General features: G+C 42.3%; 1 protein-coding gene across 1 annotated transcript; it reads left to right on the top strand.

Annotated features, from left to right (window-relative positions):
* Positions 1–4,810: 4,810 nt before the first annotated feature.
* On the top strand, positions 4,811–14,785 carry Otol1 (otolin 1). The gene is made up of 4 exons (XM_052178692.1): positions 4,811–5,198; positions 10,627–10,716; positions 13,235–13,306; positions 13,887–14,785. Exons 1-4 carry the CDS (start codon positions 4,811–4,813, stop codon positions 14,783–14,785), a joined length of 1,449 nt encoding a protein of 482 aa, XP_052034652.1.
* Positions 14,786–15,040: the final 255 nt, after the last annotated feature.

The following is a 15,040-nucleotide window of genomic DNA, read 5'->3' as shown; positions in this document are numbered from 1 at the left end:
GACGTTTTCATATGTGTATCCGACTGTACCTTATCATATCATATTTACTCCCCTCGCCCTTTCTTGTTTCTCCTTGCAGTTCAGAAGACATCTGTGGGAAGTTATTTCTTCTCAGTCATTGTGTTTGGCCCTGGATCAAAAAGGCGGAGATCTAACTTTACACTCATAAGATTTTACTGACAAGACAAAATCCAGGATAAGAAAAAAAGGCTCAGGGTATTTCTGTTTGGACATTTCAACCTCTCCCCATCTCTGTCTCAGTCTTTATGGTTTGCCTGCCTGCCTGCCTGCTTGTCTGTATGTCTGTCTGTCTGTCTTGCCTGCCTGTCTGTCTATATGTCTATTTGCCTGCCTGCCTGTCTGTCTATATGTCTATTTACCTGCCTGCCTGCCTGTCTGTCTGTCTGTCTGTGTTGTATGTGCATATGAGAGTGCACATGCATGTGTGCGCATTTGCATATGGTGGCCAGAGGCCCCTGTCAGATGCCATCCTCAGTCACTTTGCCCTTATTTTTAAGATGGGGTCTCTAACCAGTTTTGGCTCCTGCTGAGGCTGGGCTGGTCAGGGAGCTGCCAGGTATCTGTTTGTCTGCATCTCTCCAGCACTGGGCCGACAGCAGCTGCTGCGTTGCCCTTGGCTTCCAGTCTTCAAGCGTGCAGGGCAAGTCCTGTACTGGGAAGAAGAGCCTTCCTCCCAGGCTCTCATCCTCCTCTCTAGTCTTCGCTTGTCTGTACTCTGTTAAGATTTAACCTACATCAAACCTTATACTTAAAACTTCTCTTTTGTTCTTTAATTGTCTCAGTGACTTAACATTCCGCCTGAAGGTCTCACGGGTTTCAATCGTTGTGTCGTTATTTGAATCATTTTGTTTGGGGGAGGGAATGTTTTTATTAATTTATTTTTTAAATTTTGTTTTTAGTTGAAATAAAATGACGTCACTTCCCCCTCCCACTTCCACGAAGCCTTTCCGTGACTCCATTCTGTAATCGTTAAGCAGGCAAGGCACAGTGGCTCTTTCTTCATCCGGCTCCTGTGTGGGGTAACTGAGAAAACATTCTAAAGTGCCTGAGCAGGGCCGGTAGTTAATCACTGCTGGCTCCCTTCTTCTGTATGGGACCCTCCGGATAGCTCTTCTTTGTTCCCTCATGACTGGTTTCCTAAGACCCATTACGAAATAGTTACCGGATTAAAAAAAATACCATGTGCATATGGAAGAATAACAGATGTACCCCAGTAAGTAAAAAGAAAAGTGATTTCCTCACGACTTCATTTTAAAACAGGTTAATCTATTTTTTAAATTTATATGTGTTCTGTGTCTTTGTGAATATATGCTACTTATGTATGGTGACTCTGGAGGCCGAGGGAGGACAGCAGAGCCCCTGGGGCTGGAGTTGGAGGTGGTTGTGAGCCTCCGGATGTAGGTGTTGGGAACTGAACTTGGGCTCTCTGCAAAAGCAGGAAGTGCTCTTAACCTCTGAGCCATCTCTCCTGCCTTATGACTTCATTTTTTTTTAACGATTTATTTATTGTATATAAGCACACTCTTCAGACACCCCAGAAGAGGGAGTCAAATCTCACTACGGATGGTTGTAAGCCACCATGTGATTGCTGGGATTTGAACTCAGGACCTTCAGAAGATCAGTTAGTGCTCTTACCATCTCTCCAGCCCTGACTTCATTTTTAAAAGATAATATGAAATGCCCTAGGTCCACTAAGCATATGTAAACTTCCCTTTGGTCCTTCCCTTTCTTCTCCTGTCTCAGATTCTCTCTCCCTCTTCCCTCCCTTTCCACTTCCCCCTTTTCCTTCTTTCCTTTCTTTTCTTTTTGAGACAGAGTCTTGTTATGTAGCCCAGGCTAGCCTCAGACTCACAATCTTCCTGCCTCAACTTCCCCAGTGCTGTGAGACTATATTTCTTTACCTGAGAAATTTTCACAGGGTGCTTTTAGATGTTTTAAATAAATGGTGGTTGAACAAAGGATAGTTTTATGGAATACAATTGTACAAATACTGAAAGTTTAGTTATAGTTGGTTATAGTCAATAACACCTTGTGGTAAGCTGGGTGTGGTGGTTTATTCTTTAATCCCAGCACCGGGAAGCAGAGGCAGGCAGATCTCTGTGAGTTTGAGGCCAGCCTATCTACAAATCAAATTCCAGCTAGCAAGAGCTATTACACAAGGAAATTCTGTTTTTTTTTTTTAAAGAAATCTTGTTAAATACAGAGACCTCTTAAACTTTTTCCACTTTTGACCTCTTTTTTGCCTGAGAAATTCTTATGTGTACTTAATATATGGGAGTATGCAACAGGCATTCAGATCAAACAGTCACATGTTTTTAAACATTTACAATAAACAAAACAATGAGCATGCTAACGAGCAGGGCATGTTATCTTTACATAAACGCTGAGAGCTAACACTCTGCTGAATGTTTGCTGTTGCTGCACGGAGAAGAAATTGAACATTTTCCAGAGCTGAGTGACACTCTAATATTATAATTGCTGTTTTATTCAAATACAAAGTACAAGATGGAAAAAGTTTGTTTAGGGCCAGTATAGAAAGAGATGGAGATTCTGTCCTACCACCAAGCCAAATTTTATTGATTTTTTTTTAAATGAAACGCAAGCCATCAACTCAAAGGACTTTTTTTTTTTTTTTTTTTTAAATCAAGCATTCTAACACAATCTAATCCTAAGAGACGCTAATTTGATGATTAACATGACAGGGGGAAACAATCGTCTTTGTTTTCCATAATTAAACAATTATGTTTCTGTATGCGCGGTGCACACAGAAAACCAACACAATTCGTACTAGCACTCAGTCATCTGGAACCGGAACTGACCTCTTCCCGGCAGTCTCGGTTGGCGTTGTGTGGCGTGATGGCACAGGCAGTGTTTACATGGTGTGTGGTGGAGACAAGGCGTCAGTGAAGTCCTGTGACACAATACGGATGAGCAGGGCCAGAGCCGTTTCAGAGTCACTAGGAGTCTGAATTAATTTTTGGTTCTTGTGTGTTCAAAAACTCATTACTGTTACCGAACTTGTAATGATGCTCATCACCGGTGGCTTCATACTGGACCCGCTGAGCCACAGTTTCAGATGCTGGGGATGGGTGGGGTGGGTGTGGCCAGCTGATGTATCCATTTGTGTGTGTCTGTCTTGTGGGTGGGAGGCGTGAGAAGGGACATGGTGGTGTATGCATTTGCGGTGATGGTTGTTTGTGATGAGCTAACTGCCGTTCACATTTCCTTTACTTCTGTTTTCTTTCATCTCTTCTTACTAAACAGCTTCCTTAGGACAGGACCGTGACTTACGTCTGGTGTCATTAAAAATGATTCCTCAGCTTCTGTGACATTACCAATGTCAGCCTGTAGTAGCTGACTCAGTGAATACAGCTGCAAAGACGGCAGGAAGGAAAGTTAGTGTTTTTTGGAAATTTATACAGTATTGAAAAAACAGAGTATCCCATCTTTATCTATATTGATTTATGTCTGTCTCTCCCATAGCTCTACTTCATTGAGCTAACCTCGGATTTATTTACTTTATTGAGCTAACCTTGGATTTACTGTTCTTTAATCCCATCCTTACAAATTCCCCATGATTTGTGGAAATGAGTTTAGGCTTTGAAATTAAACAGAACTCCACTTGAGCCCTAAATCGGAAACCTACTGGTTTTATGGCTTTAACAAGGAATGTAACTTCTTTGTGCCTGGTTCCTCATTTGTGGCGGTGAGCAGCTGTGTATCACCTGCCTGGTGTAGATAGTTTGAGAACTTGTTGCATTGATAGATAGTGTGGGGCTATGTATAGGGGCCCACACATAGTAGGTTCTTTTTCTCACTCTATTTCAATCTTCTCACCGTTTGTCTCTATTGTTTTGTTTCTTTCCCATCTTATATCAGACAGCTTATGAGTGTGTCCTATTCTCTCTATTACAGTGAAGGGCAACGGAAGGTTGAGCTATCACAAGTTCACTTCCCTGGGAACATTACAGCATGGTTTTTTGGACATTGGCAAAAAAAAAAGAAAAACAAAAAAACCCCCCAAAAACCTTAATAAGAATAACTACACTCACCTAATTTAAATTACCTGAAGATAAATGTGAGTTTTCAAAAAACTCCCCAAATTATACAACAGAGAGTCTGAGAGTTAAGGGGCACGAGAAAAATCCTAGGGCATAGCATATATTCAAAGTTATGATTTTTTTATTGTCTCCCTCTCCATTTATTATGATAGATTTCAAGAGAGTGCTCTCACAACAGGGCCATTATCCCTAGTAGATTTAAAGACTATTTTAACAGTATTTTTTTCTGAAATAATTGAGTTTGCTGGAATAAACTATTCAGCTCAATATTTTTCATCTCCCTCTAATGCAAACGTATTTGATTCCTATAAATCTGAGTGAGGTCAGGGAGGAAATCACACATATTTGTTTTCCACAGGGTATATGAGCTATTAAGGCATGCTGCATTTATTATAGATCATGTTTGCTCTTTGGCAAGATAATTTGAATGATTGAGAACAGCTTTTGAGAACATGTAACACCAAGAAACAACCAGAAGGGAGAACTGAAAGCAAAGTGCTCCTTATAATAAATGCTTTAAATAAAATGCCCCGTGGTGATACACACACACACTTACATATAAAATAGGCCAGCAATATACAATTCTAAATCACACATGCTGATTATTCTTATGCCTCAGAGTTGTGTTTATTCTTCCCATACAAGGATAGATGGTACAGCTTTAGTGCTTTTATTTGGACATGTATAATTTGTGTATTTTTTTAAAATGTTTCCTTTTAGCCTCAAATATGTGGATATTTTCTTCGCTTTGCGCTGTTTTAATTATTTTGGCTATGGATGATGTGGACACAGAAGCAAAGACCACACCTTACAACAAATTTACGAAGAAATCTGAAGGAAAAGAGACGGCGAAGGGCTTAAAGCCGCCCAGTGGCTTCTCTCTGGATGAAGACGAAACCCTCCATACAGAAATGGCTTCCGTAGCAGAGCCCACCACCGGCTCCCCCGCCTCCGCAAGGCCAGACCCCGCCACTGGCCCCTCTGCCTCCGCTACAACCCGTGTCCTCCCATTTGAGAGCTTCTCTCTGGACACAGCTGATTTCGTTTTGAACTGCTGTCATTGTTGTTCATTTGTCACTGGGCAGAAAGGAGAACCCGGAAAGACGGGAAAACAAGGTACTTGAAAATGCCCACCGAGCATCCCCAGAGAGGAAGGGTTGGGGCTTAGCCCCGTTCTGAGGGTTTCTACACTGTCAGCAAACGGCAGTGATGGGCTAGTGTAAGCATGCGACAAATGAAAATTGAAGCGTGGTCATTGAAACATACTGAAGATAAAAATGCAGTTCAGGAAGCACAGACATGTTCCTTTTTTTTTTTTTTTTTTTTTTTTTTTTTAGAAAAAGATTTGTTTATTTAAGAAAAAGATTGTGTGAGTATGGGTATCTTGCCTACAGGCATGTCTGTGGGTCACGTGTGTGTCTGGTGCCCTTAGACGTCTCGGAAGAAGCTGTCAGCTGTCCTGTCTTCTGGCACCGGAGTTATCGATGACTGTGAGCGGCATTGTGGGTGTTGGGGATTGAGTCCAGGTGCTCTGGAAGAGCAACCTGTGCTCTTAACCACTGGGCCACCCCTTCAGCCCCAATTACAGCCATATTTCAAGAGTTCTTTTTAAAATTTTTTTCTATATTCTTTGTTTACATTCCAAATGATTTTCCCTTTCCTGGTTCCCCCCTTCCCCTAAGTCCCATAAGCCCTCTTCCCTCCGCCCATTCCCCAATCAACCCCCTCCCACTTCTCTGTCTTAGCAATCCCCTACATTGCTGCATCAAGCATTTCTAGTACCAGTGCCCTCTCCTTCGTTCTTCTTGGGAATGATTTGATATGTGAGTTGTATCTTGGGTATTCAGAACTTGTGGGCTAATATCCACTTATCAGTGACTGCATTCCATGTGTGTTCTTTTGTGAATGAGTTACCTCATTTAGGATTATATTTTCCAGTTCCAACCATTTGCCTAAGAATTTCAGGAGTTCTTTTTAATTGGATATTTGATTTATTTACTTTTCAAATGTTATCTCCTATCCCAATTTCCCCTGCGCAAACCCCCATCCCCCTCCTCCCTCCTGCTTCTATGAGGGTGCTCCCCCACCCACTCACCCACTCCTGCCTCACTGCCCTAACATTCCCCTATGCTGGGGCACTGAGCTTTCTCAGGACCAATGGCCTCTCCTCCCAGTGATAAGGCTATCCTCTGCTACATATGCAGCTGGAGCCATGGGTCCCTCCCTCCATATGTTCTCTTTGGTTGGTGGTTTAGTCCTTAAGAGCTCTGGGGGTGGGGGGGTCTGTTTGGTTGACATTGTTGTTCTTCCTATGGGGTTGCAAACCCTTTCAGCTCCTTCAGTCCTTCCCCTAACTCCTCCACTGGGGTCCCCGTGCTCAGTCAGATGGTTGGCTGTGAGCATCCATCTCTGTATATGTCAGGCTCTGGCAGGGCCTCTTCTCATTAAACACACATGGCCAGTGCCTACTGTATTGTGTAAGACCTACCACCTACTACTCAGTGCTGGTTCTAACTGAGTCAGGGACTCTCAACTCCAGGCTATGTCCAGTGGAGTTTTTAATGGTTGATTTTTTAAAATGGTAAATGAAAATTCTATTGCACATCAGGAAGGTGTGGTGACTGAAGAACCTTTTGGGTGCCATTTGTAGATGAGATTAGAAGTGGCAGGGCCGTGAGGGGAGAATGAAGCCCTGCATTCACTTTGGTCCTCACTGAAATGTGGAAGCCTTCCTGGCATTGCCCGGCAATTTTCTCCGTGAAGCTCCGTGGTTATATTTCAAAACCTCAGGTGTCTTGAATATTCACATAATGACTAGGCTCCCAGTCTGACTGTAATGCATTCTGCCTTTTATGTGCTCTGTAGTATAGATAACTTAAGATAGGATCAAGATCAGAATGTCAAATTTAAATTCACTATTCCTTGAAAAAAAATTTCACGTAATGTTTGCTGCCTCTAGCCTGAAGAATAGAAATCTGTAAAGTCAGTGATGATTTATCCCACAGAGCTTTGCATTCGTTTCCTTTTGTGGTAAGGTGTGTTAGAGAGGTGGAGTGTTTATGCTGACCTGGATTAAGGGGTAAATAGGATGAGATTAGACGCCAGCCAAGGTTTCCTGGTTGATGACTCACTCCTGGAGATGTAATGAGGCCGAGGAAGTTATAATTATGAGAATACTTCATGCCTTATTTGGCTGACAAGGGGCTTAAGGATGGAAGGCCCAAAGTCAGGGCCAGCGACACGCATGTGGTCATGACTGCCTCCTTAGCAGACTGTGAGAGCTGTCGCTTGAGCTGTTGCCTCAGCCGGTGGTGGACTGGACTCTCTCTTCTTGTCTTTGTAACATATATTTTGGAGATGCGTCAAGTTCCTAGGCTGACTGGGTAGCTTATAATTTTACCGATTTTGTAGTCTGGATCAGAATGCCATGTGTTTATGCTGTGGGCTCTGTGCACACCAGGCCATTGCTCTACCACCTTTAATGTTTAGCTGTCCCACACAGATGCCCAGGTTGGCCTGCTGACCACTCTGAAGCCCAGCAGATTATGATGTTGAGCAGCTCCTCCCAAGGAGATGTAATTGCAGACCCAAGTTAACAAGCTGGCCTCTGGCTTGTGGGGAGGGGTTGAATCTATCACAGTCCTTCTCCTACAAAGGTTTCATAAGGTCCTTAAGCCTCAAGTTCAGCCATGGGAAACAGAGTTATAACTTGTGAATTCTCTGTCCCTAATATGACTGCACCCTGATTTTTCAGATTCAGCTTATCCTAGCTTTACCAGTTTCTTAAAATCAGTTTTTACTTTTTGAGATTGTGAGTATATCATTCCCCCTTCCCTTTCTCCCTCCAAACCTTCCCATGTTACCAGGCTCTCTTTCATGTGTGTGTGTGTGTGTGTGTATGCATGTGTCTTTATATATACATACATTTCTTAAATGCATAAGTAGACCTGCTCTGTGATTCTTCCTGCTTTGTGTGTGTGTGTGTATGTGTGCATGTGTGTTTATATATACATATATTTCCTAAATGCATAAGTAGACCTGCTCTGTGATTCTTCCTGCTGTGTGTGTGTGTGTGTGTGTGTTTCTTTCATTAGAAATCTAATCTAAGAGCAGCACCTAACAAATGTGTAGGAAAAGAATAAACCTATTCAAATCCAAGCATTTCAACTTTTCTTCCTTAATTCTCAGTCACGGGAACACACACATAACAGACATCACATGGTGAATTATCTACTTTTAAAAGGCTAGTTCGATTCAATTTATGGATGAAAGAAGTCATGAAAATATTCAGATATATTTAATGGCCAGAAGGCAACACTTCATCTCTTCTCTTTTTAGTTCAGTTACTATGGGTACCCACATTAAGGAGAATGGGGAATTTTATATCATTTCTCAGTGTCTACAAAAAATATTGAAGATATTTTTACACTGCCCCTGGCGACGTGCTCCAGGTCCTATGACCATTTTTGGTCAACTTAGAAGTTGCAGCACCTGCCAATGCAGATAATGGAGGCAAAATCAATGAGTTCTTGGGAGACCCCAGCTTTCTTTCTCATGTTCAATCTTAAGGAGTTTGGAGGACTACATCCCAGGGAGGAGGGAGAGTAGTCACCCCCCTCCTGACCCTCTGTGCGGCTGCAGGGTGCTCCTGGGCTAGCTCAGGTATGGGCTTGGTTGTTTCTCTCAACAGCAGCACCACATCTGGAGGGGATGCTGCATGGCTAATGGGAACTGAGATTGGTTTCCCTGTGTGCTCTCTTTTCTCCCAGTCTGTCTCTATTCCTCTTTCCCATGCAAGTCTTCCCCAAATGGAGAAGCCTGACTTTAGCCCTCATCCCCACGGCAAGTGATTCACTAAAGGTTTTCTTTTAAACATTTACAGTTTTCTTTCAAAGAGGAAGTCTGCTGAACATGATTTTTCACTTCATCGATTTTTTTTGGTGTGGTGTTTTTTATTTTCATTTCTATTTCATTCTCTCCCATTAGCTTTAATTATAATTAAAATGTAATTTTGTGATTTCATCGAGCATGATTATCTATATGGTAAACTTTTGAAGAAATTAGCCTTGAATTATTCCAAGTAAGAAGCATTTTTTTTTTTAAAAGCTCTGCAAATAGGATTGAACTTTCAGAAAGAATTAACTTAGATTTAGGTGAGTTCTAGGTAAGTGATCTGCCTGGATGGATATGTGCATCTGCGGTGGTTTGAAGAGAAAGCTCCCCGCCCTCCACTCCATAGGCTCTTATATTTGCATGCTTAGTTCCCAGTTGTTGAACTATATAGATCCAGAAGGGTAGATTATATAGAAGGGTGTACTATATAGATTCAGAAGGATTAAGAAGGGCAGCCATATTGGAGGAGGTGTAACGGGGGCTTTGAGGTTTAAAAAGCCCAAACCAGGCTCAGTCTGTGTCCCGCTGCTGCCTCAGGGCCAGGATGTAAAGCTCTCAGGTATTGCTTCAGTGCAATGCCTGCTTGCTTCCCACTGTGATGGTGATGGCTCCATTCTTTACTATCCTCTGGGATCATGAGCCCCAAATAGGTGTTTTCTTTTCTGAGGGTTGTCTTGCTCACGTCTCTTCAGAGCAATTAAACAGACAATGATGTCAGACTTGCATGACCTCCACTCTGCCTGCCTCTCAGCCCCCAGACCCCGCCCCCGTTCTTGGTCACTACCTAGAAACACCATTGTTTTTTTATTTTTTTGTTATTTCTTTTTTTTGTTTTTTTGGTTGTTTGAAGATACTATTTTTAAAAAAGATACTTCAGGAAATTTTAATTCCTTCATGGAGTTTTTGCTTAATGTTATATTCTCAGAGATTTCTGATATCATAAATACAACTCATTTTATTTTTAACTGTACCTTATAATGCAACCTTCCTTTTTTTTGCTTTGTATTAACTATAGTGGAGCCATTTCTAGTCTCTTTATCCTTATCTGTTTAATGTTTGCCTTGCACAGATTTTCTTCTCTGTCTCTGTCTCTGTCTCTGTCTCTGTCTCTGTCTCTCTCTCTCTCTCTCTCTCTCTCTCTCTCTCTGTGTGTGTGTGAGTGTGTGTGTGTGTGCATAAAAACCCTTGACTCATTGATGGTCACATTTATAGCATGTAGCAAGATACTTTAGTGTACAGGAAACCTAACATATGCTTCCTAATCAATGTCTGTGGATGAAGGAGAACCTCAGAGTATTTTGTATTGTGTTTTTACTTCCAATTTAAAAGTGTGGTCTGTATGAGGTTAGGTGTCAGACAATCATTTTGTTTTTGCCATTTGATATAGTGCGGCTTCCCTGAATCATTTGGTCACTGCCACGAATACAGTGACAAGTACTAATGGGCTCAATTTATCTATTCAGGTAGTACAAAATTGCAAATCAGGCAAAAATATTGCCCTCAGAACTCTGCAATGGCATTTTCTCACCAGATTTTATCATTAGGTCATTGACAGTTTTGGGTTTCAATAAAATAACTGCCTTTCCCCCTGGACTAATGAATTTCAAAATATATTTTTTCTAATGTGATGATACAAAAATTTCATTTCTAGGCACTAAAGGAGAGACTGGTGATGCTGGAAGCCCAGGACCCCCAGGAACCACTGGATCCCAAGGCCCCAAAGGCCAAAAAGGAGAGAAAGGTTGGTAACTATTGCATTTCTGTTCAAACTCAGGAAGATTCTGCATCATTTTAAAGAAAAGCAGTCTGCTAAAAAAAAAAAAAAAACTAGATTATTGAAAGTGGGCTTTTAAAAGTGTAAACTTGATACTCATGTATTAATCTGACATAAAATATTAACTTTATATGTGGCTAACTGAAAAACCTTAAGTATGTGAGAATATCATGCATACCCATAGAGTAACACATGTGCACACACACACATACACACTCATATAAGGGAAAATAGAGGGAGAGACTTTTTTTTAGTTATTCTTTAAAACATTATTCAGACAATATGTTTTGATTATGTTTTTCCTTCTCCCAACTGCTCTCAGATCCCACCACTTCCCTACCCACCCAACTTCCTGTTCTCCCTGCCCTTACTATATGTCCCTAAACCAATACAAAGAACAAAAAGCAAAATAAACCAACAACCAACCAACCAACAAATCTTAAGAAGATGCCAAGAGAGACTCTTAAACAACCTTTCCATAGGTTTCTGGCCACGGGCATGACCCAGAGACTAGAAGTCACAGTCTAGTCTGTGGGGGAAGGGTTCTGTCTTTGTGTGTGAGATCTTTCATTTTTTTCTACATCTAGGACTGGGTAGGAGACTGTACATGAGTAAGGTCTCTTTCATCCAGTTACACATACACAGTTCATTGCAGATATTTCTTTCAAATGATACAACTAATTTAACACTAAATAGCACTAGACGAAGCCATCCTGTAAACTACTCAGCTCACGTAGAAAGCTGGGCATTAAGGAGATTTTGAAACTGTCTTTGGCTCACTCTGAAATCAGAGGCAGTATCAAGGATGGGAAGCTCAATAAATTAAGTATTATAATCTCAAAAAAAGAAGAAATAATTAAAATATAGTAACGGTTTTACATTGCGTGGAACCTGAGAGAAATGGGCTGGCTTCTGTTTACTCATAACTTGTTTATCAAGAAGATTTGTAGTTATGAGCACTTTCATTGATGTCTCCCTGCCCAAGAATTCTATAATTCTATGTATGTGTCAGCACAGAAGGCTTTCTGTCCCAGAAATGTCAGGTTCTTGGGTACTTTAAAGTACTATAAAGTTACAGATTCACTGGGACACTTAGAAATTCCTAGTGAATACTGGTACCCTGTAGAAATGTCACCTGTCCATCCTTCTCAAGGGTTCAGTGTCAGTGTCCCATGTCAGAGGCTAATGTCATTTATATATCACCCTCCACAAGGCTTGGGAACTGCCTAACTCATTCCTACTAGAACAGTCAGTGAAGTAATTACTCAAAAAATATGCTAAGGGAAGAGAGAGCTCCTTCACACTTGTCACTTATGTTATTTTCATTCTTGGAAACATTTAATCCCTTTGTGGCTGAATTACATTATCAGGGCACCTGTGAGAGGGCAGACAAGCCTCCTCGACACTTCATACATTGTGGAAGCTAGACTTCTGGAAGTGGAAGAATATCCCGGAGGTACTGTAAGATATGGTTCTTAAGAAGATGCTTTGATGAATGATCAAAGCAGAATCTCATTCAGCCAGTCTCCATAAAGTGGCAACTCCACTTTTCTTTTACTTCCAGACTTAGTGTGGACTCCTGGTTAAGACTGAAAGTTAAAAAAAAAATTCAAAACCTTGCTTGAAAGGCTGCATGCTGGCCAGTCACCATCTAACTAAGTAATTTCAACGTAGACAATTAATCAGTCTCTTTAAACAATCCTAAAACTTCCAGTGATGCTGGGCATGGTGGCAAACATCTTTAATCCTAGTACTTGGGAGGCAGAAGTAGGCAGAACTCTCTGAGTTCAAGGCCAGCTTGGTCTACATAGTGAATTCCAGGCCAGCTAGGGCTGTATAGTGAAACTGGGTCACCACCACCACCACCACCACTACTACCATCACCACCACCACCACCACCACGACCACCACCACCACCACTACCATCATCACCACCACCACCAGCAACCACAACAGCATCACCAGTAATGCTGGATGAACATGGTTAGTGTCCATTTCTGAAGAGGAGGAGGGGAGTAGGCTTGGTCCATCACTTCCATTCAACATCAGAACCTGTCAGAATCCATTCAGATATTTTCCTTGTATCCCATGGTTTAAATGTCCATATTTCATTTTATTGTTCTCTGTTTAAACTTATGGTGGGTGGCAAACAAAGAAGACATTTTGACTGTTATTCAAAATTTGCAATAGGGATAACAGCAGCACATGCACCCACAGTATTTCGAGGGTATTAGGAAGTTCCTGAGGAGTTTGAAGAATCCTGTGAATAAGGTGAGAAAGAGGAGATCTGCTTGAAGGGATAAGCTCTTAATCCCTTATAAGTGGCTTACCATTAACCAGGACTCAACCCTGTCTTCCCATACTGTTTTACCTTTAAGCAATTTATTTTGCTAAGAAACATTGGAATGTGGTGCAGCTCTGAACCCCATGTTAGCTTTACTCCAAAAGACATAGTGTGTCAATATCAATCCTTGTTCTATTTTAGGACTAAAGGGAGACCGGGGGGACCAAGGAGCAGGTGGCATCCCAGGGTACCCAGGAAAGCCAGGAGAGCAAGGTAAGGTCCAATCAGTGGAGGGAGGACGGGACTCCTGGAAAACCCCCTCTCTTTCTGTTTGTAAAAGCAGGAGCTTGCAAGGCTTACACTCAGACTCTCAGTATTTAAATAACACAGTGTGGCCACTGGATGAGGTCAGTCTAGGAATGGAGACATTAGGCAATATGTCCGTGTTCTGCTCTTTTTTCTTGAGCTGTCATCAGAAGAAGGAATCTCTGCATTTCTGTTTCTGTGCCTGTGAGACTTTGGGCATAATGGGTAAGACTGAGGTTGAGGTGGTTACTAGGGCTGTGCCAAATGCAAAAGTGAGTGGAATAAAGCAATTCTTCATTATCTTAAAAGTAAAAAAAAAAAAAAAAAAGAAGAAGAAACATCGTTGTTTCTTGGAAGCCTTAGTTATTCCATTTCTGAGAACACAACAGGGAAATAATGCTCACTGCCTTTGAGGACTACGAGAAACAGACTTTGCCGAGGCGAGAGCCCAGGTTTACAAAGTCCCATTAATTGGTATTATTTTAATATTTTAGGTCTGTGATAATAGCACATGATTCTTAAGCATTATTTTACTTTTTTATTTCAGGTGCACTTGGTCCCAAGGGAGATAAAGGAAGCATTGGCCCGGAAGGAACGAAGGGACAGAAAGGCTCTAAGGGGGACCTGTGTGGAAATGGCACCAAAGGAGAGAAAGGGGACCCTGGGGCCTCTGGGGCCCATGGCTTCATTGGAGAGCCTGGGCCCAAGGGAGAGAAGGGTGGTGTCGGGGAGAAAGGCTACCGTGGAGATTTGGGGGACAGGGGGGAAAAAGGGCAGAAAGGCGAGAAAGGGACGGAGGGAGAGAAAGGCAGCAGAGGAGCTGTTGGGGCAGAAGGCAAACGGGGTTCAGATGGTCTCCCAGGGCTCAGAGGCGATCCCGGCCCTAAAGGAGAAAAAGGAGAGGTAGGTGCTCCTGGTTTCACCGGACCTGCCGGGCCAAAGGGTGAGCTTGGAAGCAAAGGCGTTCGAGGGCCAACCGGGAAGAAGGGTTCCCGAGGTGTCAAGGGTTCCAAAGGCGAGGCCACTCAAGTCCCACAGTCAGCTTTCAGTGCCCTTTTATCCAAGCCTTTCCCTCCCCCCAACATCCCCATCAAGTTTGACAAGATTCTCTCCAATGACCAAGGGGATTATAGCCCCGCCACCGGGAAATTTAACTGTAGTGTTCCTGGGACATACATTTTTTCCTATCATGTGACTGTCAGGGGTCGACCTGCTCGAATCAGCCTGGTGGCCCGCAACAGGAAGCAGTTCAAGTCCAGAGAGACGCTCTATGGCCAGCAAGTAGATCAGGCCTCCCTCCTCCTCATTCTGAAATTGAGTGTGGGAGATCAAGTGTGGCTGGAAGTGTCAAAGGACTGGAACGGGTTGTACGTCGGCCCTGAGGATGACAGCATCTTTAGTGGGTTCCTTCTGTACCCAGAGGAAACTTTTAGAAAGTCACCATAAATTTGGGTTTTGGACATTTTTTATTTAGCATTCAATGGAATTACTGAATTCCATTTAAGGAATTAATGGTGGCAACATTCAAAGCTATGAATGAGACTTAGGATTAGTAAGTGATTGTGTGGTGGCTTGAATAAGAATGGTACCCATTGGTTCATATATATTTGAATGTTTGGTTACAGGGAGAGGAACTGTTTGAAGGGATAAGGAGGTGTGGCCTTGTTGGAGTAGGAGTGGCTTTGTTGGAGGAAGTGTGTC

Source organism: Apodemus sylvaticus, chromosome 4 (assembly GCF_947179515.1).
Source record: "Apodemus sylvaticus chromosome 4, mApoSyl1.1, whole genome shotgun sequence".
NCBI classification, from domain to species: Eukaryota; Metazoa; Chordata; class Mammalia; order Rodentia; family Muridae; genus Apodemus; species Apodemus sylvaticus.
Note: the sequence above shows the minus strand (reverse complement) of the source record. Positions and strands in the feature narration are given on the sequence as shown.